The sequence below is a fragment of the Palaemon carinicauda genome, unplaced genomic scaffold, assembly GCF_036898095.1.
Source record: "Palaemon carinicauda isolate YSFRI2023 unplaced genomic scaffold, ASM3689809v2 scaffold508, whole genome shotgun sequence".
NCBI classification, from domain to species: domain Eukaryota; kingdom Metazoa; phylum Arthropoda; class Malacostraca; order Decapoda; family Palaemonidae; genus Palaemon; species Palaemon carinicauda.
In genome coordinates, this window is record NW_027171771.1 from 1 (window position 1) to 24,708 (window position 24,708).

The 24,708-nt window shown below is 35.8% G+C and overlaps 1 protein-coding gene across 1 annotated transcript; it reads left to right on the forward strand.

The window, feature by feature from the left end:
- Positions 1–1,861: 1,861 nt before the first annotated feature.
- LOC137637057 (proteoglycan Cow-like) lies at positions 1,862–24,565 on the forward strand. Its single transcript, XM_068369364.1, has 7 exons — positions 1,862–2,321; positions 4,915–4,990; positions 8,741–8,842; positions 11,118–11,271; positions 14,976–15,070; positions 18,313–18,450; positions 21,391–24,565. Exons 1-7 carry the CDS (start codon positions 1,905–1,907, stop codon positions 21,501–21,503), a joined length of 1,095 nt encoding a protein of 364 aa, XP_068225465.1. The 5' UTR covers positions 1,862–1,904; the 3' UTR covers positions 21,504–24,565.
- The last annotated feature ends 143 nt before the right edge of the window (positions 24,566–24,708 follow it).

Below are 24,708 nucleotides of genomic sequence, written 5' to 3' on the forward strand. Positions count from 1 at the left end.
GTTTTCCCCCCTCCCCCCCTCACCCCCTCCCCCCCCTCTCCCCCTCCCCCCCCTCCAAAGCCCCCTGTATAGATCGCTCTCTCCTTCCCTTCCCCTTATAGTTCCCCTGCACCGCCTTTGCCAAATACACAGTGCACACTGGCATCTTAGTTCCCCTACACCTCCTTGCCAAATACATACTGACTGGCGTCTTAGTTCCCCTGCACCTCCTTTGCCAAATACACACTGGTGTCTTAGTTCCCCTGCACCGCCTTTGCCAAATACACAATGCACACTGGTGTCTTAGTTCCCCTGCACCTCCTTTGCCTTTTACACACCGGTGTCTTATATTTCCCCCACACCTCCTTTGCCAAATACACCTCGGTATCTTATAGTTCTCCTGCACATCCTTATACACCGGCATCTTAGTTCCCCTGTACCTCCTTTGCCAAATACACACCAGCATCTCTCTCTCTCTCTCTCTCTCTCTCTCTCTCTCTCTCTCTCAATGATGCCTGGATTTCAGAATGTTATTTGAAATGGAAAAGTAATTTTTGGGTTGAAATAAAAACGGAAAATGGCTATTCAAATAATTGTGATCTGGAAATCAATCTTATCAATCAATGCAATCTATTCTCTAAAATTGCTTACGAAATTTCCAGGCCTAAATAGTACCATCTTATTGTTCCAGGAATTAAAACTTATTGTTCCAAGACTTACATCTTATTGTTCCAAGATTTATAAGTTTTTGTTCCAAGACTTACATCTTATTGTTCCAAGATTTATAAGTTTTTGTTCCAAGACTTACATCTTATTGTTCCAGGAATTAAAACTTATTGTTCCAAGACTTACATCTTATTGTTCCAAGATTTATAAGTTTTTGTTCCAAGACTTACATCTTATTGTTCCAGGAATTAAAACTTATTGTTCCAAGACTTACATCTTATTGTTCCAAGATTTATAAGTTTTTCTTCCAAGATTTACATCTTATTGTTCCAAGATTTACATCTTATTGTTCCATGAATTATAACGTATTGTTCCAAGATTTATAACTTATTACCTCCACCAACAAAGTTGGAAGGAAGTTTGTTTTCGCTTCTTTTTGTGTGTTTGTTTGTGAACAGCTTCTTGACCACAATTTTAATCGTGGAGTAATGAAACTCGCAGGTATTAACTGTTATGTAAAAAGCTATAAATGATTAAAGTTTGAAAGGTTAAGGTCACGGTCAAGGAAAATGTCCAGTTCACGTAATGAGCCACAAGTTTTGACTTCGTTGTCACAGAGACTTCAAACCTGGTTCATATTTGAGTGTATGAAAATCCACGCCAATTAATACATGTTAAGGTCAAAGGTCAAGGTCGAGCAAAAGGTCGAGATATAAGCTGGCGCGGTGGAGGTCTGCGCTCTACTGAGTGCCCCTCTAGTTCCATGAATTACACAAGCACTCTGGAATATTTTGAATATCATTAAGATTTTGGAGATGATGATATTCTAAAAATATATTTTACCGGACTGAAAGTTTGTTTTAGGGATCGAATATTCGTTATGGATGTTATTGTGTGGACGGGAATGTCAAATGCTAGTAATTGTAAATATGTAAGATATGCTATGAAATTTCTTATCGAAGAAATGTTTTCCTGAAATTTCATCAAATATTTTTTTTAATTAGAGTTGATGATCATCTTTCAATTTGAAAATCTATCATTTTGTAATTTGTAGATTAGTAATTGTCAGAAATAATAAGTTCATTGTATTTCATATTGAAATTTGTATTAGCAGGAGGATGTAAGTGACTTGCCTTGATTATCAGTAACAGTAGTAGTAGCCCTTGTAGTAGAAGGTTGAAATACCGTTGTAACGGCTCTTGTCTCTTCCAGCAGACCCCACATCCCACATCACGAAGAAAGAGCGCCAACGTGAGCGCATGGGCGCTTACCTCAACAAGTTAAGAGCGACCAAGGACGTCTCCTCCTCTTCCTCTTCCTCCAGCGGGAACAGCACACCAGACCCCTCCTCTTCTTCCTCCTCTTCCTCGGCAGCCACAGCATCCTCCAACGCCAACGAGGACCGTGATAACACGACCCGAGGCCGCGTCAAAGATAACAACAACGAGAACAGCAACAACAACAGCGCCACGGGCAGAAGAGAGAAGCACTCCAGAGAAGGGGGGAACAACAACAACAACAACAATAACAATAACAACAAGTACAACAACAGGGTTCGCAGCCGCTTCGCCAAGGTCAAGGGAAGCAAGAACAGCGCAGCTCGGGACAAGAGCAATTACAACAAGTACAACTCCAAATATTTGAAAGATGCCTTCAGAAAGACAGACAAGTACAACGTGAGTTTGTTTGTTTATGTTTGTTTCTTTATGTTTGTTTCTCTTTTCAAATTAAGTGTTTGCAGGGAATTGTATTCATCAGTTAGGAGTTTCATTATCTTATCTAAATATTTCTTTACAGCTTGTTTACATAATTGCATTTTAAGCTTTTTTTTCACGTATTATGAAAGCTAGGAATCCTATGCGTCAATAGGCGTAGGAGGAGATGATGATGATGATTATGAAAGCCTTCCTCTTAAAGTATCTCTTTTTCATTGTAGACTATTGCCAGTCGCAACAGACTCCTAAGGTCTTTTGCAAAATACTAAACCTTTTTTTAATAGGGTTACAGATATTTTATATCGCCAAAGTAATATGAAAACAGCAAAAGTGTGTCTATTCATACTTTACGTCTCCTAAAAGCATATTGCCATATTTGCACCGGCTGATATTTGTACTCGGCAAAATCTCTGGAAAGGGAACATGTTATAAAATACCCTTAGGAATATCCTTGAAGGCCCTCCTTACTCCCAATGAAATACCCTTAGGAATACCATTAAAATTCCTCTTTTTCTGCCGCTTACTCCCCATGAAATACCCTTTGGAATACCCTAGAAGTTCCTCTTACTCCCGATGAAATACCCTTTGGAATACCCTTGAAGGCCCTCTTTCTCTTTGCCTCTCACTACCTTTTAAATACCCTTCGGAATACCCTTGAAGGCCCCTTTTTTTCTCTACCTCTTATTTCCTTTGGAATATCCTTTGGAATACCCTTAAAATTCTTCTTTTTTCTGCCTCTTACTCACTATAAAATACCCTTTGGCATACCCTTGAAAGTCCTCTTTCTCTCTGTCTCTTACTCCCTATGAAATACCCTTCGGAATACCCTTGAAAGTCCTCTTTCTCTCTGCCTCTTACTCCCTTTTGAATACCCTTGAAAGTCCCCTTTATCCCTCCCTCTTACTTCCTTTGGAATACCCTTAAAATTCCTCTTTCTCTCTGCCTCTTTCTCCCTATGAAATACCCTTCAGAATACCCTTGAAAGTCCCCTTTCTCTCTACCTCTTACTCCCTATGAAATACCCTTCGGAATACCCTTAAAATTCCTCTTTTTCTCTTCCTCTTACTCCCTATGAAATACCCTTGAAAGTCATCTTTCTCTCTGCCTCTTACATCCCTATGAAATACCCTTCGGAATACCCTTAAAATTCCTCTTTTCCCTGCCTCTTACTCCCTATGAAATACCCTTGAAAGTCATCCTTCTCTCTGCCTCTTACTCCCTATGAAATACCCTTCAGAATACCCCTGAAAGTCCTTGTTCTCTCTGCCTCTTACTCCCTATGAAATACCCTTCGGAATACCCTTGAAAGTCCTCTTTCTGCCTCTTTCTCTCTATGAAATACCCTTCAGAATACAATTCAAAGTCCTCTTTCTGCCTCTTACTCCCTATGAAATACCCTTCAGAATACCCTTGAAAGTCCTCTTTCTCTCTGCCTTTTACTCCCTATGAAATACCCTTGAACGTCATCTTTCTCTCTGCCTCCTACTCCCTATGAAATACCCTTGAAACTCATCTTTCTCTACCTCTTACTCTATGAAATACCCTTCGGAATACCCCTGAAAGTCCTCTTTTTCCCTGCCTCTTACTTCCTCATCGTACACGGGAGACGAGGCTGCCGAAGGGTGTAAATAGTCAGCGAGATGAATGGTCCACAAGTTCTCCACCTCTTAAGAGCTATCTTTGAGAGAAGACTTTAGATATCAATATAAACTTTGTTTGCGATCGTATATCTCTGGGTTACGACAGTCTTATGAACTTGGGGCTGCTTTATGTGAGATCCGAGGTCCGAAATAAGAAAAGGGGAGGGGAAAAGGGGGAACTAAGAAATGCAATAGGTGTGTGCTTAACCAAAATTGATCAAATTGAGGGGTAAGACAGGCAGGGTATCCGTAGGCAAAATAGAGATATAGACAGAGGTGGGTTTCTTATCTTTTTATCATCCTATTTCTGGCCATATCTGTCATTTCTCTTATCAATTTAAGATGGAATATGCTCTCTCTCTCTCTCTCTCTCTCTCTCTCTCTCTCTCTCAGAATAAAATATTTTGCTACATTGTTAGGCCAAAGCCTTTAGGTATTCACCTTCAACTCTCTCTCTCTCTCTCTCTCTCTCTCTCTCTCTCTCTCGTTACATTGATAGGCCAAAGCCTTTAGGTATTCACATCTCTCTCTCTCTCTCTCTCTCTCTCTCTCTCTCTCTCTCAGAAAAACTCTACAGTGATAGGCAATACCCCTTAGGTATTCACCGTCACCCTTCAGACGAGGGAAAGAAATAAAATAATAATTTTTTTAATCTACTTGGTATTCTCTTCGTTTCTTCTTCACCACAACTAACTTAACCTTTTACATATCAAATATCCCTTCTGATCGAGACTAATGGCATGACTTTTCCTGTCGTTTTAACCTAATTATTTAATAATCTAGGTTTCGTTTGATTTATCCTGTAGTAACCTAATAATCAAGTGTAAGGAAGGACCCTTTTCACTGGGCGTCACAGGTCGACCCATAAATCTTGTTGTTAATGGAGTTTATTTTTGTTTGTTTTTTTCCCACAGGCACAACGCCGACAGTGGCCTTGGCCAAGTGAAGAGTCTAAGCACAAGGCCGCCAATACAGTCTGGGGTCCAAATGGTAAGAACTAAATTGATCTTATGAGAAAGAGTTTTAGGATGGTATGAATTTGTATAATTTCATCGTAAAAACTCAAGTACTAAATTTATCCTAGAAGAGAGATAGCTAATGTTTTGGGCATTGAATTAATTTCAGAAAATTCTAAATTAGTATATATATATATATATATATATATATATATATATATATATATATATATATATATATATATATATATATATATATATATATATATATATATATATATATATATATATATATATATATATGTGTGTGTGTGTGTGTGTGTGTGTGTGTGTGTGAGAGAGAGTGTTTGTGTGTGTATGGCTGTTTAAAACGTTAACTTATCTTTAGTAATCAGTTTCTTTTAGTATTTTAGATCAATTAAAGAATGAAATTTTTGGATTTCTTTTAAAATGAAACTTTGCTTCTAGTGAATGTCCCTAGAAACAGAAAGCAGTAAGATTTTATTTTTATTTTCAATGATAAAAGATTTATTCATTTGGTTTAGAATTTTTTAAAAGTATCTTAAATGCTTAAGCAGTTATTTAAATTGCTTCAGCATTTTCAGAACTGAGAGTTCTTTAAAGGCCAAGAGATTATGAAAAATTTATAATTTACATGAAAATTTCTAATCTCTTCAGTGGCCAGAGATCTGAAGTTTTCATTTAGTTGTCTCTGACAAGGAGGCCCTAAATTTTGTTAGAAAATTCAACTGGACTCATAATGTCTTCTACAAATTACTAATAACTTCTTGGGACGAAGTTGTAGATGTCATTCTTGTAAATTAACTTGAATTGCTTCAGCATATTCATACCTGGAGTTCTTTTGAACGCCATGAGATTATGAGAAATGTATAATTTACATGAAAATTTCGAATTGCTTTAGCATATTCATATCTGGAGTTCTTTTGAACGCCATGAGATTATGAAAAATGTATAATTTACATGAAAATTTCAGTCTCTTCAGTGGCCAGAGGTTTGAAGCTGATAAGGAGGCCACTTTTGAGCAATACCTCTTAAAGACTGATAAAATCATTTTCATACATTCTGTTGAAAAATTCAACTGGACTAATAATGTCTTTTGCATATTACTAAGCACTTCTTGAAACGAAGTTGTAGATATTATTTTAGATTAACTTTTTGGTGACACGGATATTTTTCGGTACAGATAGCTCGCTAAATCCCCATCGATATCTACCTGTTTATTGTTTGGAGGGACCTCCTACTCATTATTTAGCCCTACTTTTATAAAGAATATGTTCTTACGTTCTGGAGATTATATTATTATTATTATTATTACTCCCGTCGACGAAGTTCGGAGGAGGTTATGTTTTCGCCCTTGTTTGCTTGTGAACAACTTCCTGGCCACAATTCTACTCATGGAGTAGTGAAACTTTCATGGATTAATTTTTATGTTGAGACGTGGAAGTGATACAATTTTGAAAGTCCTAGGTCAAAGGTCAAGGTCAAGGTCGAGCAAAAGGTCGACCGAATTAACTATAATCTTAACCCCAAGTTTGCACATAATTGTCACTCAGACTTCAAATAAGCTTACGGTCTATATTGATTCTGGGAAAGGCAAGCTGGTTTCGAGAAATAAGCTGCCGTGGTGGATGTCTGCACTCTCAGAGTGCTTTTTTAGTTATTATTCTTATTGGGTTCATTTACAATAAGAAGCGCTTATTTTGTTTGATGTATGAAGACTGTACATCGTGTGGGGCCTAGAAAGCGAACTAAATGTGCAACTGCTACTTTGCAGTCTTACCTTTCAACAAAAGACATGGCCCACTGCCAGTAACTGTGGAAACTGCTGTCTTGCAGTGGGACCATTTAGCGAAACGCAAGGCCCACTACCAATAACTGGTTGATAACTGCAAGGGCATGCTATTGTCAAAACCCTCTGCCAAATTATAAGCCTTGCTTGATACTACTAGAAGGTGTATTAGGCAACCGCCCCTTAATTTAAGGATAACGGTGGGAAAGCATAAGAGTGTTCTGAGTTTCTAGATGTTAGGTTTGTAGTTTTATTATTATTATTATTATTATTATTATTATTATTATTATTATTATTAGCCAAGCTACAACCCTAGTTGGAAAAGCATGATGCTATAAGCCCAAGGGCTTCAACAGGGACGATTAAACCTTCCGTTTGATACCCAGTAGTTTTTAAGAAATTTCTTTTATTGTCATGTGTGTTTTAGTAGTTACTCCAGAGCTCAGAGGCTTTTCGAGGCATCCACAATAATAGGGAGGGTGCTTTAAAAGAAATCTAGTCTATTGGAAACATCCTTACCTGGCTATCTGTTGGACGGGAGTTAAAGCCTCGCCCAAGATCAGTGGTTTCTGATAGTGTTTTTAACCTTATCATCCTTGTGAGATGGGGGTTTGGGGGAACCTATAAGTCTAGCTGATGAGTCATCAGCAGCCATTGCCTGGATCTCCCTGGTCCTAGCTTGATGAGGAGGGAGCTTGTGTGCTGATCGTGTGTATATATTGGTCAGTGTCTAGGGCATTGTTCTTTCCCTTGTCTCTGCCATTCATGCACAACCTCTAAAACCTTCAGATCTTTCTACAGGATTTTTTTTCATTGTAAGAGTCCCTACAGTGTCATTAGACATTTTAAACGTTTTCTTTTTTATATGGTTGTCCTAAAATAGCTTCACTTACGATGAACTAAAAAGCAAATCCCCTTAATGATTTTAGACATCCCGGAGCATTTTATAGATAAATAGATAACAGGAAAATATTCATTCAACAATAATATTTCCAATTCAGCATTGAATGTTATACTTTGTAATTATGCCAGAGATAGAAGAGGTCCTTCATAACAAAAGCACGCAAAAAAAGAAAAAAAAGATCAAGAGTCTGAGAGAAAGACAAGGGCTTGTTTCGAGTCTTCAATAAATATCCTCTATTCAGAGAAGTGGTTTTTCTTTAATTGCCTGAATAATTAATTTGATGAACTTGTCTTCTACAGTAAAGGCCCAAGAACAGTGGATAAACAGCCCCACTTCTGAAAAAAATAGTGCTTGACATAGGATAGTCTTTGTTTTGAGATGAGGGGGCCTTTCAGTAAGATTTTTGATACAGTGTATGTGTGTGTATGTACGTATGTATGTATGTATGTATATATATATATATATATATATATATATATATATATATATATATATATATATATGTGTGTGTGTGTGTGTGTGTGTATATATATATATATATATATATATATATATATATATATATATATATATATATATATATATATATATATATATATATATATATATATAGTATATATATGGTGAGAGAGAGAGAGAGAGAGAGAGAGAGAGAGAGAGAGAGAGAGAGAGAGAGAGAGAGAGAGATTACAAAAGAAGCATGTGAATGAAGAGGAGATGAGTTGATGAACTAACAAAATTTGTTAGCATAGACTGACATAGAAATTACTATAAACAGATGTGCAAGTGGAAAAGCATATCCGAGGCCATTGTTCTGCAGTGGACTATACTCAATTTTTTTTAATGAGGGGCATTTGCACCAACTCACAGCGGTGCCCTTTTAACTCGGAATTTTTTCTTACTATCTGATTGGTTAGAATTATCTTGTCCAACCAATCAGCTCGGAAACTTTTCCGAGCTAAAAAGGCACCCCTGTGAGTCGGTGTAAATCTGCCTCAGTAAAAAGAATTGACTATAGTAAGGGCTAGTAATGTTGATATACTTTACTTTTATAATTGTTTCTTTTTCAGAATGCACTCAAGATGCTTTAGAAGCGATGGGCAACCGTATGCTTGACTGGTTCTCAGTTATCATGGCTGATTCCAGGAGCAGATCTAACTCGGTCTCAACAGGTTAGTTTGTGTCTTCGTTTGTTTTATGATTTTGTTTAACAAATTCCATCAACATTTTCGTTCTATGTTGGTGGGTTAATTGACCTTATACTATATTATTACAGTATTATTATTATTATTATTATTGTTATTATTATTATTATTATTATTATTATTTTGTTTTGTAATTTTGTTTAACAAGTTCCATCAACATTTTCGTTCTATGTTGGTGGGTTAATTGACCTTATACTATATTATTATTATTATTATTTGCTAAGTTACAATCCTTGTTGGAAAAGCAGGATGCTATAAGCCCAAGGGCTCCAACAGGAAAATAAGGAAACAGAAATAATAATGTGCCTCAGTGTACAGCAAGAGAATTGGGTCTTGTTTTAATGAGCATTTCTATGTAGGCTATATTTTTTAGATAATTACATCCTAAAGAGCCAGTTATCGGTTATTTTGCCTAAGTATAATCTACTATCAAATGAAAATAAGTTTAATTTTTGCCAATTATCAGCTATTTTCATATAGTATAGTTATTTATCAGCAAGGTTTTTCTCACATAAAAATAAGATTATTTGGTGCTACTATAGTGTGATTCCTACCCTATTTTTCGGGTGTGAGGTGATTCCTACCCAATTTTTCGGGTGTGAGGTGATCCCTACCCTATTTTTCGGGTGTGAGGTGATCCCTACCCTATTTTTTTGGGTGTGAGGTGATTCCTACCAAAGGAGGATAGATAAAACATACTTCTTAACACTATTCCAATCTATTCTATTCTATAAAACATGCAGAAAAATCCTTAAAATGCACTTCAGGTTAGGTTAGGTTAGGTAAAATGGTCGTTTCGTTTACACTGTATGCTTGTTTAGTTAGTTTGATAACGCTTAATTGAAGTGTTACTCTTGTAATAACACCTTGGAAGGGAAATATTACATTACTGTATTTGGTTGTTTGCTTGGTAGGAATCACCCTATAATAGATTTGAATCCCCATATTGAAGTAGGAACAGGAAATGAGGGTCGGCATCACAGTATAGTAGCACCGATTACTTTTTTTATACAATTATTAGCTATAGTCAATTTTTTTTAGCGAGGCATTTTTGCACCGACTCGCAGCGGTGCCCTTTTAGCTCAGAAAAGTTTCCTGATCTTTGATTGGTTAGAATTACCTTGTCCAACCAATCAGTGATCAGGAAACTTTTCCGAGCTAAAAGGGCACCGCTGCGAGTCGGTGCAAAAATGCCTCGCTAAAAAAAATTGACTATAATTTATTAGAGAATAGTTATCTATCAACAAAGTCTGTCTCAAATGAAAATAAGTTTGCTTGTTTTTCAGGTCTTTCTCAAATAAAAATAATTTTTGTTTTAATTAGACTGTATTTATTGTAAAGATATACCCCAGGGTTAGACATTTTAATGACTAAATATATTAAGTGTGTATGGTTAGTATTTGGAAATGATAACATCCTGTTTTATTGCTTATATGACAATATAACCTCAGTTTTTTTAAATCTAAGATTTTTTTCACCCTTAACATGAACATGTCTTAATTTTACCTTTTTCATCATAGGAATGTTTCAGTTGCCTTAACAGTTTTTTTTTTTTTTTTTTTTACAATTTGTATATATGATGTCTTTGTTTTGCACCTGACTTAATACTGTATTTTTGTATTAATCATTCAATAATCATTTTATTTTCCGATTCGAAATTCAATTATCTTTCCTGTGGTAGCCTATTGGAAAAGTCCCTGCCTGGCATTCTGCCGGAATGGGGTTCGTGTCCCTCTCAAGCTCGATAGTCTCTTGTAGTGTCAGCAACCTCACCATCCTTGTGAGCCAAGGAAAATGACTTTGGGGAAGCCTATAGGTCTACCTGCTGAGTCATCAGCAGCCACTACCTGGCCCTCCTTAGTCCTAGCTTGGGTGGAGTGGGGTTTGGGCACTAATATGTATATATGGTGAATCTCTTGGGCATTGTCCTGCTAGCTAGGGCAGTGTCACTGTCCCTTGCCTCTGCCATTCATGTGCCCCCTTCAAAACCATTAACAGTCATGGACGTATATTTAAAGGTTAAATGTTAAAGGTGTCTGGTTTCAGTTCCAGTTCCATCAGAATAGATGCTCACCAGAACGTCAGCCGGGCAAGCCCAACCCCCCACTGTGGTGCCCTACCCCAGCAGTAGCCTCCCCAGTAAACAGCTTAAACTCACGGCCCTGGGCGGGGATCGATCTCTTGCCACGCGAATGCGAGGCAAACACGTTACCACTGTTCTAAAACTTCTTTATTTTTCCAGCTCCCTTATGGTGCAAACCTGAGGTTTCCTGGATGCTGGGTCACCTGGACGGTGATCATGACGGTCGGCTGAGTGTGAAAGAATTGTACCAACTGGAACATGACGACCACGAGCGTTGTATCAAGCCCTTCATTGATCGCTGTGATTTGGATAGGTAAAGGGGTGCTTTTTTAATGAATATTTATTTACAGAACTGAATTTTCCTTATTTCAGACACTAATCTCCACAATATAATGAAAAGCAAGTGCCTGGCAGCTATATATGAGTATATAGATGTATAACTACTTAGTCTCTCCTCTTCCCTTGGGTAGGGGTGAAGAGAGAGTAGTCATACCCTGGGGATAGAGGTTATAGTTAGGAATGGGGGAGGGTATGGTTGATTCTCCGTGTGTGTCTGTGTATGTGTCTTCATATCTACCTAAATATTTAGTCATGTTGACGGATTGCGTATTGAGAGAGAGAGAGACAGAGAGAGAGAGAGAGAGAGAAAAGGGGCAGTAGTCGGATGTAAAACGGCACCTCGTAGTAACGGGGAATGTTGAGGAAGGAGAAGACTAATTAGTAAGTGACCTCTGATAGTGGTTTTAACACTCCCCAGTTTCTACACCGACACCCTATAAGGGTGAGCGAGCTGGGTATATTCCTGGCATTCCATGCAACATTTTTTCTCTGGTATATTTAGCAGTATTTATACCTTAGAAATGGTGTTATAAGGAGCATTTCACCGGACGACACAGGTCCCTCGCCCAGAAATAGATTTTTCCTTCGTCAAAATCCCTTTTTAAGTATAGAGTGCATGTTCCTGAAAAGAGAAAGATGAGAGATGGAGTAGTCATTAATTAACAAAAGTATGGATGAGGTTAGATAATTCCTGCCATTAGTGTAGCTATGATTAAGAAATAGTGGAACTAAGTTTGATTTGAACAAATTTTGAGGAAATGTTTCAATGTAAAGAGGAACATTGCTACGAAAGTCTTTGTAGCTGTGTTTTTGGTTAGTTAGGAAGCATGCTTGCTTCAATTATTATTATTATTATTACTTGCTAAGCTACAACCCTAGTTAGAAAAGCAGGATGTTATAAGCCCAGGGGCTACAACTGGGAAAATAGCCCAGTGAGGAAAGGAAACAAGGAAAAATAAAATATTTGAAAAAGAGTAACATTAAAATAAATATCTCATATATAAACTATATAAACTTCAACAAAACAAAAGGAAGAGAAATAAAATAGAATAGCGTACCTCAAGCAAAAGAACTCTAACCCAATACAGTGGAGACCATGGTACAGAGGCTATGGCACTACCCAAGATTAGAGAACAATGGTTTGATTTTGGAGTGCCCTTCTCCTAGAAGAGGTAAGGTACAACACTGTTTGGGACTTTAGGAAGTTTGGAAAATCATATGGTCAGTTTTAATGAAAATCCTCAATATCATTATGACAAATTGATAACACAACTTGTATAGCCATATATTTGTCTTTCTTAAATATTCCTAAATTCTATTACTTAGTGATAATACTTTATTGAATAAGACTGTTTGTGAGGACGTTTGTAAAAGCATATGATCAGTTTTAATGAAATTCCACAATATTACACCTTTATGTTTTCCAACATTGCAAAGTCTTAATTTATTGAGTGCCATAAGATGTTATTTACTTTAAATGAAAACTACTCCTTTTGTCTCCAAATGATGTAATTTACGTCCAGTAATTACCAGTTTTTTGTCTATTTTTTACGTATCAGAGAATTTCACAAAATATGTTACATTATATATCAATGGAAAGGAAATTTATTCAACTACACAATTGAAATTTTAGTCCTATTTTGTATAGTTTTGATGCCGAGTTAAGTAAAATGTCAAAAGAAATTGTCCCGAGGCTTAAATGCCAAATCATCGGGAAGGGGTTGGGCCTGAAAAGTTTAATGATTTCAGAGTGTAATTAAACTCCTGCCAATATCTGGAAAAACTTTTGACTTTAGTTTTCTCCCAAATTGATCACCTGGTTTTGAGCACACTGTGGGAAACCTAAATTTTATGCATGCTTGTAAACTATAAACATGCAGTGCAATTGATACATATCAAAACTAGTCGGACATGTTTGCAAAGTTTCTCAAATACGAAACCACCAAAATCAACTCTTTCGTCGCCAACTGATTTAATTTGGGAGTGCTTCTGAAAGAAAAATGGGGGAATCAGTGTACAGGTAGTGTTAAAAAATCTAGATGATCATAAATTGTATCAATCAAGCTTCTTAATTAATGTACAATACTAGATTGGTTTCAACAAACTCAGAGAAGACATTTCTGTTTATCCTCCATTTGTTAATATGTAAAAATGGATTATCACTGATACTACTTACTTCAATGAGTCTCTTTAGAGTTGAGGAAATATTTCAAATTAGGCAAGCTAATCTCTCAATAATTCTCTTATTTTATAGAAATATGTAAATGGTTATAAATCATTTACTCAAATTGTATAAAGAAAATATTCATCGACATCAGTCCCACTATCCAATGCATTTATAGATAATTTAACAACTTCAGGAAAACTAGAAAGCATAGGACCCTTTCTGATAATGTAGAAACTCGCTTAGCCACCCTAACGTTTAAAACATTGTAAAATCCTTTCATGTGGGCATGTAGACCAGAATATCATCTGAAAGAAATGTTGTATGAGTTTCCTGTAGATCATTGAGCGAAGCAGGTATGTATGTTGGCATTAATATTTTTCAGCATATATTTTCTGACTTAGTACATTAATTGTTTGAAAATTATAAATATGGAGTCTACTGGATATGTAACTGAAAGGAGGGGCATAATTTTTTTTTAAAGAAGATTCAATTAAAATTTAAATACTCTTTATTTTACTGTAACCAAGGTACTTTTTGTTGATGGTGTTGTCATGATAACATGAAGAGAAGGTCCTATATTGTAGAAAAATAGAAAGATTTGAAAGTATTCATAACTTCTTTGACTTTAGGAACACATTGGACTGTGAATTAGGTATTGAAAGGTTACTGAAAAAAGTAGCAACAGCAATGCTACTAATAAAAATTAGCACACAAAATCACTGGGCCCAAACATTAGTTTTAAATTATCCTTTTGAATGGCATTAGGTAAAATAGTTTTAGCTTTTTCATCATAAGGTAGTAACGAGGGGACATTTACCGCCTGATAGTAATTTCACAAAAATCCCATTTGTAATTGTCATATAAAGATGAAAATCTCTTTAACAGTTATTTTTCATAATAACTTTGGTTTTCAATTATATTTTAATTAACTTCATGCTTTTGAAAATATTTAAGCATTGTAACCTACAGGCATTAATAAAGGGATTTTGACAAAGGAAAAATCTATTTCTGGGCGAGGGACCTGTGTCGCTCCGTGAAATGTTCCTTAAAGCACCATTTCTAAGGTATAAATACTGCTGAATATCCCAGAGAAAAAAGTTGCATGGAATGCCAGGAATAAACCCAGCTCGCTCACTCTAATAGAGTGTCGGTATAGTAACTGGGGCGTGTTAGAACCACTACCAGAGGTCCCTTACCAACAATTAATATCAGTGAAATACAAGATTATTGAAATGAAGACCAGCAACAACTTTGATTTAGATGTTGATCAATTCCTGAAGAAGTGCAGGATATTACAAAAGCAGGATAGAAAAGAATTTAATGATTTTAAACCTACATATGAAAGTTGATAAAATCTAGATAATTTTCTTGTCCATCATAGCCATTTTAAACTAAAAAGTAGTTTACTGTTGGTGTATATGTTCAGTATTGTTAACCTAATTATGTGATTGTAATTATTATTGCATGTAAGAAATTTACTTGTAGCTAATTTTTATTATGAACTCTTACAGGGACATCTTCCTATCATCCCGAGAGTGGTGTAAATGTTTCGACAAGTCAGAGAGGCCATGCGCAGCCCTGCGCAAGCAAAGCAAGGGCCTTCTCGGTAAGCAGACTATTTAGCCGAATTTTTAATATCTTGATTGAGTGATCAAATCCTTTAGGAGCTACTGTATTGCATGTAAAAAATTCATTTATTGTATTCTAATGTTTCATAAAAGAAGCTAGGGGTTGCAAAATATTTTTTGAGTAAGAAATTTACAATGAACAAAATATGTATGAGAAGCAAATGAGGAAGAAAGGAACAAAGAAAAGGTCCTATATTGTTGAAAGAGAAAATTTTTAATATAGTCATAATTTCCTTGACTTAGGGACACATTAAACTGTGAAGGATGCATTGAAAGGGTACTGAAAAAAAAAAAAAGTAGCCACAACAAATGGTGAATAAGAATTCGCTATTGGTAAAGACTATATAGCAGACATTCACGATGCTTATACTGTACTGTATAGGACTATATTACTCTATAGAGTGTCTGAGCAGGGAATAGGTACTAACAAACTAAATAGAAATTTTGAAAGGCTGCTTATATTGGATACAAGGTTCACAGATATTGTTTAAAGATTTGAAGGCAGCCCATGAGTGTTAGAGGCAAAGGATGGGCCGTGATGTTGTCCCACCATGTCCTAAAGACTGAATATATAAACATAGGACCAGGGAAGATTACTCAGTGACTGTTAATAACACTGCAGTAGTGGCATAGGTAAAGTGGATATAGGGAGGCCTTTTTTTTTTAAATGCTTCCCAAGCCTCCAAAGAGAGGGATCTCCAAAGCAGAGTCAGAAAGTAAAAGTACTGTATATAAGTATAATACCATTTTATTTTCAAAGTATCTATAAAGACAACCTCAATAGCATCTTGGAAAGTATAAAACTGCACCTAAAAGGGATTGATTTTTTTATTAGTACCCCTCTACCTTCCAACAATTTTTATTAGTGCCCCTCTACCCTCCAACTATTTTTATTAGTGCCCCTCTACCCTCCAACTATTTTTATTAGTGCCCCTCTACCCTCCAACTATTTTTATTAGTGCCCCTCTACCTTCCAACTATTTTTATTAATGCCCCTCTACCTTCCAACTATTTTTATTAGTGCCCCTCTACCCTCCAACTATTTTTATTAGTGCCCTGTACTTTCCAACTAATCAGGTTTCGCTCGCCTCTCGCCAGGGTAAAGGGAGGGGCACCCCTTTCTAACGTAGCCCCCATCCCCCAAATCTCCAGTTACAACCCTGCACAGCAGATAGGCCTGTGGTCCCCCAGGAAGTAAAAAAGTCTGAGAGAGGTACAGGATACACTAAATTGCTCAATGAAGCAAAATATACATGCACTGTATTAAGGTTTAGTTCATTTGAACAATTGATTGAGAATTATAAGGAACATTTGGTCAAAAAGTTAGAAGGTTTGGAAATGACAAGATGAACACTAGTATGAAGGCCTTAGATATCATGAGAAAATGTCATATATAAAGATCTAGACTTGATGCAAACTTAACCAGAAAGTGTATGTCACAGAAATCAGCGGAGAAGATTCACTTCATGTCTGATTATGGGAAAGTTTTAGTGAAAATGTATGTTACTTTTAGTGTACTGTTTTAGAGCTGTTATTTCTTCTATATGGAAATCTCATACTCTTGAGGGCTTCACAAAAACATATTATATTGTCTATTTTCTTAGCTTTTGTTTGTTTTATGTTTATTCGTGATACACTGTACAGTATATTCCGTTAGATCTGTTTTCTATTTACTTAGCCATATAAAATAAGCATTCTACTCTGGGATCTTGTAGGAGAAGTTCAAATACATTTGACTTACAAAGGAATAAGTTCATAAGAGACGAACAGTACTATGAAGGAAGAGGATATGTAACAGCTCCTCACCTATCCTCCTCCTTAGATTCCTAGACTGGGTTAAGTCTGTTTGGGGTGCAGATATCTATGGTTATCTACAGATACGTCTCTGATTATATACGATATCTTAGGATAGTCATTCCGGGGTTTAGAAATCTGTGATACCTGACGGTAATTCTCTTGTAATATCACTTGCAGAAATATTATACAGTAGGAAGCTGCCGGAAGGAACTTCCATCAGGACGATATGGCTCGAGCCCAAAAATAGATTTTTCCCACGTCAAAATCAGTTTTATTGCACCTATTGGAAACTTCCCTACCATTCGTGTTCAATAGTTTCTAGTAGTGTCTGCAGTCTCACCAGCCTTGTAAGCTAGGGATGGGGTGTTTGGGGGAGCCTGTAGGTCTACCTGATGAGAAATCAGCAGCCATTGTCTAACCCTTCCTGGTCCTAGCAGAGTCTTGGGTGTGGTCCTAGCTAGATGGAGCAGAGTCTTGGGTGCTAATCATATATTTATATATTGACAGTCTCTAGGGTATTGTCCTGTCCCTTGCTTCTACCATTCATAAGGGACATTTAAATCTTTAAAGAATAAGGATAATTTCCTTTTATTCGGGGATGATATGTATATAAAGTATCATAAGATCAAACTTAACATTGCAAACATATTTAAATGATTATAACCAAAACTTAAAACTGTTGGTTGTTTGTGGTAATCCCTTGAAATTTGTTAAAAGAATATACAGTATAGTTATTATTGATGGAAGCTATCATATTCGTAAATTACGGTACATGATTTAGTTTTTTTAAGTGATTTTCTTTGCTTATATTTTATAGCTCTGTACTGAGATTCACTCCAGATATTATTATTTTTTAAAGCATTCAAATTATGATTAGCCTTATTTTACTTTTTGCTAAACTTTCAGCTTAACTTCCTGTTAAAACAAAGTTTACTGTATTACTGCAATAAATATCCCCTACTTAATTCTTGCCAATGTAACTAGACATAAGAACGTTGAAGTACTTTGCTTTTTTGGTTTTATTAAATAACAATATAGTTATCAATCTGTAATTAATATAAAAGCATATATAAAGTATGGAGTAAATTTAAAATGAATTATTCTAATTTCAGTTAGCCCTCTCAATTTACCTACCCCAGGCCTCATGTTTTTTATTAATTTCTGTCCCTCTGCTTTTTTTTCCTTTCATCATTTTGTCTCCAGATTTGTGCAAATTTTACAGCTTCTCTATCATAACTCTTGTTTCTCTTATAATATATGTCTTTGGTAATGTAATTCATATCTTATTCTACTCTGTATTTTCTATTTCAATATTTTAGAATTAGGAAATAAATTCAATTATATAATCGTTTTTGTGTTATACTTCTCAAATCCTTTTTTGGGAAATTTTGATAACTACCTGTAGATTATGTATTTCTTGCAGGTGGGTATATCCCAGAATGTGACAGTGAGGGTTATTACCAGGCAACTCAATGTCATGCCGGGGCTGGGGTATGCTGGTGTGTTGACAGGCATGGCGTGGAACTCCCCAACACACGCACTCGAAACACACCAAATTGTGGTATGTACTTGGTTTGAAAGCAGTCCTCTATAGCTTTTAGATCCTGTCAGGTAAACAATTTTGTTTACTAAGTACAGTTGTTTATAATTTATTTAGCTGGTCACAACATGACCGAAGAGTTCATTCATCACCTATAATCCATTTTTTTTAGCGAGGCAGAGTTGCACCGACTCGCAGCGGTGCCCTTTAAGCTAGGAAAAGTTTCCTGATCGCTGATTGGTTAGAATTATCTTGTCCAACCAATCAGCAATCAGGAAACTTTTCCGAGCTAAAAAAGCACCGCTGCAAGTCGGTGCAAATATGCCTCGCTAAAAGAAATGGACTATAGAAGTTATGAGTACACAAAAGCATCTGATTTTCTTTTGCTTATCAGGAAACAGTTCAGTTGTAGAGTGCAATTTGTACACAAAAATATGTTTTAGAAAAGGATTGTTAGACTGAGGTAGTAAGAAGTACAGCTGTTTGAGCTACCTCTTATTGGGCCTTAAATTCAGCATCATTACATTGTGGTAATAGCCAACTGGATCTCCTTGACCAAGCAGACCTTGAAGGACATCATCTCCAACAACAAAATGATTAGATTAATCCTAGCTTGGTGATCATGGCGATCAATTTCTTTATTCCTGGAAAAAGGACAAGAAAACCAAAGGGTTTTGTGAATACAGTCAAATCCAACTGTTCTAAAAGTAAGAATGGGTCTTGCTGCTATCATTTCTATTCAACCTGAGCATATCAACATTCATTTGTTAGGATCATAGTGTTGGTTACCAAGTCCCAACATTGTCAGGCCACTTTTAATTAGTCAATCCTTTTGTGAATATAAATCAGCAAATCATTTTGATGCATTGCTGAAGGAGTGTGAGCTTTCATTACTTATACTAGGTTGACAAAGACACCAGCCACCCATTGAGATGCTACCACTTCAAAGCCGTTGGGTCCTTTGACTGACCAGATAGTACCACATTGGGTCTCTCCCTAGTTATGGCTTGCTTTTACCTTACCTACATATACAGACTATTGTCTGGCCTATTCTTCACACATTCTGTTTTTTCATACACCTAACAACACTAAGATAACCAATGAAAAATTCTTCTTTTCTCAAGGGGTTAACTATTGCCCTGTAATTGTTCAGTGGCTATCTTCCATTATTTATTGGTTAAAGAGACTTTATTAGTATTATTATTATTATTATTATTATTATTATTATTATTATTATTATTATTACTTGCTAAGATACAACCCTAGTTAAAAAATCAGGATGCTATATGCCCGAGGGCTCCAACAGGGAAAATAGCCCAGTGAATACAAGAAATAAGGAATCTAAAAGAGAAGTAATTAATAATTAAAATAAAATATTTTAAGAATGATAACAATATTAAAATAAATCTTTCATATACAAACTATATAAACTAAAAAAACAAGAGGAAGAGAAATAAGATAGAATAGTTTGCCCAAGTTTACCCTCAAGCAAGAGAACTTTATCCCAAGACAGTGAAAAACCATGGTACAGAGGCTATGGCACTATCCAAGGCCTGAGAACAATGGTTTGATTTTGGAGTGTCCTTTAGCTATGATAAGCAGCTCTTCTAAAAGAAGGACACTCCAGAATCAAACCATTGTTATCTAATCTTGGGTAGTACCATTGCCTCTTTATCATGGTTTTCCAATGCCTTGGGTTATTCTCTTCCTTTAGGGTAAACTCAGGCACACTGTTCTATACGTTTCCTTATTTCATTTCCTCACTGGACTATTTTCTCTGTTGGAGTCCTTGGGCTTATGGCATCCTACTTTTCTAGCTAGTGTTGTAGCTTAGCTTGTAATAATAATAATACTGCAATAATAATAATAATAATAATAATAATAATAATAATTTCAGAAGATAAATGCTAGTAATTTTTCTTCACTTGCATAAACATCCTCCGATATAGATTATGTGAAAGATTACTGCTGAAAGGATGAATGGAATTTAAGGACCGATAAAATAACAGAGACTCGCCGTTGATAATAGTGGCATCCTTAAGGGTCAAGTGTATCATAAAGTTTCTGCAATACAAAGATACCAAAACATGCAATATTATGTAATTTTTAGAGGTACAGTACTAGCAAGTGCTAGTGGTGAGACAAACTACTTTTACAGTCTTTTCTGCCTTTTGGATTTTTTACAATTATTTTTATCACTCAATATTATCATTTTGATTATCAGTTATTATTATTATAATTATTATTATCATTATTATAGGACAATCACATGGAACCATGCCTTTCGGCTGTTATCTCTCCAGTGGGAGATGAAAAGTGAGAACATCAATTTCTAGTTCAAATGTTCTTTACCTAGCTTGAATATCATGGAGGTATTTTTTAAATATAGGAAAGATTTTATGTATAAGTTGTTTACTTCAGAACTCATAAAGTACACACTTCTATTAACAGTGAGTTTATCCATGTATTTCCAAATATGTGCAAATTATATTGGATTAAAAGAGTACTCATTTAATTGAGGCATCGGGTCTACTCTGTATTATTCTTTTCTTAACTAATCTTGCCTTACTCTCCTCTGAGTTGAGTTGGATTTTTGTACTTTGATGTGTTATCCTTCAGAATAGTTTTGCCATTAGATGTGCCATACAGCTTAAGATTGAACACTGACTCTCTCTCTCTCTCTCTCTCTCTCTCTCTCTCTCTCTCTCTCTCTCTCTCTCTCTCTCTCTCTCTCTCTCTCTCTCTCCTCTCTCTCTCTCTCTCTCTCTCTCTCTCTCTCTCTCCCTGGCACATTTCATGAAAGAAAACAAGTTTCATTCATGCAATTACATAATTAATTTTTGCAGTAATGTTGTCACTATTAACAGAGTCAGTGTAAAAGTACTCCTTTACTTCTATCAACTGCTATGAAATAATCTAGCATATGTATTTTTATGACAACAGCGTGATTTCCTTTTGCAGATGTAATAGTCAGCAGTGAAGAGGTGAGTAATCATGTAGATGACGACGCCGAGGACGGTGACGACTTTCTAGACACCGTTGAAGGCAGTGCAGACATGCCTTTGGACATCTAAAAGAAATGGCTTCCCTTCGAAGCATCTTTGCAACTGCACTACCCAGTCTTCGCTGTCCTAACTTCAAAAGGTGCACCTGAGGCGCTAAAACACATCCACGGGAAATTCAAATTCAATCAGATATATACCAGAGTAAATATAGAATGTGTAGAAGTAAAAAAAAACAATGTGGGTACTAAATTACTGACCAAAATTCCCAATGAAGCTAAAGCCATTGTTATTAGACAAAAGAGGCCATAATGTTTGTATCTTTATTTCCACGTCTTGATTTTTATACTAAAACTTTCAACTCAAAATTAAGTTCATATGATGGGGAGAGTATGTGTTTCAGTTCATCAAAGTAGAGCGTCCATCACATAAACTAAGTGTCCATCCTGGTGTAAGGTTACATCAGTTCAACATACTTTGTACATCTTTATTGAAAAGATGTCACTGTTTGGACTCATATAAAGGCAGCATTGTGCTGCTTTTGTACAGTTCAAATATATTCTTAGGCTTGGAGTAGCTGGGTAATTAAGTTATGTATTTCAATTTCAGTACATTATGTAAAACTACGAGAATGAATAATATACAGTATGTATATGTGTGTGTATGTTTATGTACAGTATATTTATTTATATTTATATATATGTATGTATGAATATGTATATATATACTGTATATATGTATATGTATGTTATGTGTGTGTAATGGTCTGCATATTAATGATCCCATGTTCATTCACAGAATTAATTACTTGTATTTCAACGACTGGAAAAAAATACACATATTGGTTAGTCAGTTCATGTGGGGTCATTGTGTATATGTACTGTATGTATGTATGCATATGTATATACACCATATGTATATGTATATATTTACATATATGCCAACTCTTATACATACATAATTACACACTTACACACACATGTATAATCACTTATATATGAAATTCAGTTTACATTTTTGTATACTGATAATGTATATGCATATTATGACGTATATACAGAGGAGATATAGACATATTGCTACCTACATAATATAGTAGTTAGCAAAAGTAAATAAATCCCACTTGCAAAATGAAGTAAAATTAGTTTTAGTTCACAAACAAAAAATAACAAATGATTCACACGTGGTCTAAACGTTTGTACTTTTGGTAGAAGTGCCGTAAGAATAGACATTCCTTACATGCATGGGTGACTTATGTGATTTTGTCCCCCATAATATTTGTACATAGATTATTAAATGATAAAAAAATCCAATATTTATTATAGTATACATCTAGGTTAGGTAGAGTGCATGAACTGTATAAAAGGCCCAACATGTACTAGGATTTCACTTGGGACAAAAAAAAAAAAATAATTATAATAAAAGCTTCTGCAAGATGTATGTCAATTAAGATTTTGTCCAGATCGTGGTGGCGGCGTAATTCCAAGTTTCTAGTGCTTTGTGGGGCTCGTGTGTGCTCCACCCTCCTTCTCCTCTGTGTCCATGGATGCTTAGGCCATCACCTTAGAGAAATGTAACTCAGAAACTTACTGGTCAAAATACAGTTTGAATCAGTCAGTGGCTCACCTTATTGGCAACAAGTTCATCCCCCTTCCTCAGTGAGCAAGTAAATCTTTGCATATCTCCTCTGCGGAAATCACCATACCTCACAGTTTGAATTGAAAGCAACCTTTTCCGTCGTAAGCTGGGTGTCTCTAGGTGTGGACCTAAGCAGTAGGTGATTACTAGCAGCTTTGTACACAATGCTGCTTCAACAGTAACTTGACGACAAGTACCGTCGCTATCGTTCATTTCTTTCCCAATGTGAATCATTCCAGACACTTGTACCATTTATAAACACATCCCACGAGGGTTTCCCTGGTCACTGCTTTTTTGGAGCTGCCACCATATTAGGGCTCTGCTTACCATGTGCAGGAGGAGGTATTCTTTCACACCAAAGTAATGCATTTACATCTTTTCAGATGGCATATGTATTGTATATTTGCTTTCAAATACCTCTGTTATGTTAATGATAGATGAAATTTTTATTTAAATGATTATCCACATACATGTGAGATTGCTGGAGTTTGCACCTGGTTATACATTGGACATTATACATATAAATTTCACACACATATATAACTTGGATAACAGTAAGACAAGTGAAGTAATCTTATAAGTTTTAGTAGTCTTCAGGACTGATATCACGCAGTTTTGATCATTAAGACTTAGATGTTGATCCAGAGTTTTGTATATGGCTGTGTGTCCTTTTCACTTGCAGCCCTGTTGTGTGCAATTGCATCAGGAAAAGTTAAGTTTCAGTGGAACCAATATCCTCGCCCGCCGCTGAACTGCCTTTTTTCAGTTTAATTCATATAATTGTGTTGTCATCTCAAGGAAGGTCATTTAGAATTTGGGAGTTTATAAAAATGGGAAAATCATAAATTTATGATAACTGAATTTATTAGTGTATAATAGTGTATTCATAAATTTTTCTTATGAACAAAAATTTTGCCAAGAAAACACAATATTATGAATTACGATGAAAAATTGATTCCATTGAATCCTTGCATTTCCAATTGCAGTATGATTTTGGGGAAACTGGCTCATTCATTTCATTATCATTGTCCATTTTATTTGTCAACTTAGCGTACTTTATTCCTTAGAAAGACAAAGTGTTTCCTTTTATCCTTAAGTGTCCTGTTCAAGTTCACAGAGTCTTCCTGAATTTCAGGTCAAGTAAAATTGCCATTTGCTCTGGGTAACTTTGTAAATGAATTTACAGAGTTCTCCTGTAGCCGAGTGGTCCCACCATTACATAACCCACGTTACATGTGACATAACCTGTATTTAGTTGATCTCACAGCCAGTTTCCCTCTTAACTGGAGAATTCACAAATGGATGTACATTAGCACTTGATCTGTAATGTATTAAATGTAACACTGGATACTTATTGCTGTAGGTCATTTGAGGGATCTTCTCCTACCTCACTCTTTGTGAATTCTACAAATTGATTAAGTCTCATCTTAAGGGTGTCCTCCCTGCTGTCTGAAATACCGGCTCAGCGATGCCGCTGCCGTTTTACTTTTTCCAAACACCAACATGTTATTACTGTCAGGGGAAATTTTTTAAAAAGTTACATGCGTTGATCCCATAGGAAGTCCAGAACTACCGAACTATCCATTGAATTTCTATTTTTCTCATGAAGCATCGTGTATAGAGCATTTTCATTGCCCTC

What these genes read in the sequence shown, in the direction of transcription:
- LOC137637057 (XM_068369364.1), top strand. Translation starts at nt 1,905, where the DNA reads ATGGGCGCTTACCTCAACAAGTTAAGAGCGACCAAGGACGTCTCCTCC. An exon ending in GAAAGACAGACAAGTACAAC is followed by an intron (nt 2,322 to 4,914) that starts GTGAGTTTGTTT and finishes TTTTTCCCACAG; the next exon opens with GCACAACGCCGACAGTGGCC. An exon ending in TACAGTCTGGGGTCCAAATG is followed by an intron (nt 4,991 to 8,740) that starts GTAAGAACTAAA and finishes TTTCTTTTTCAG; the next exon opens with AATGCACTCAAGATGCTTTA.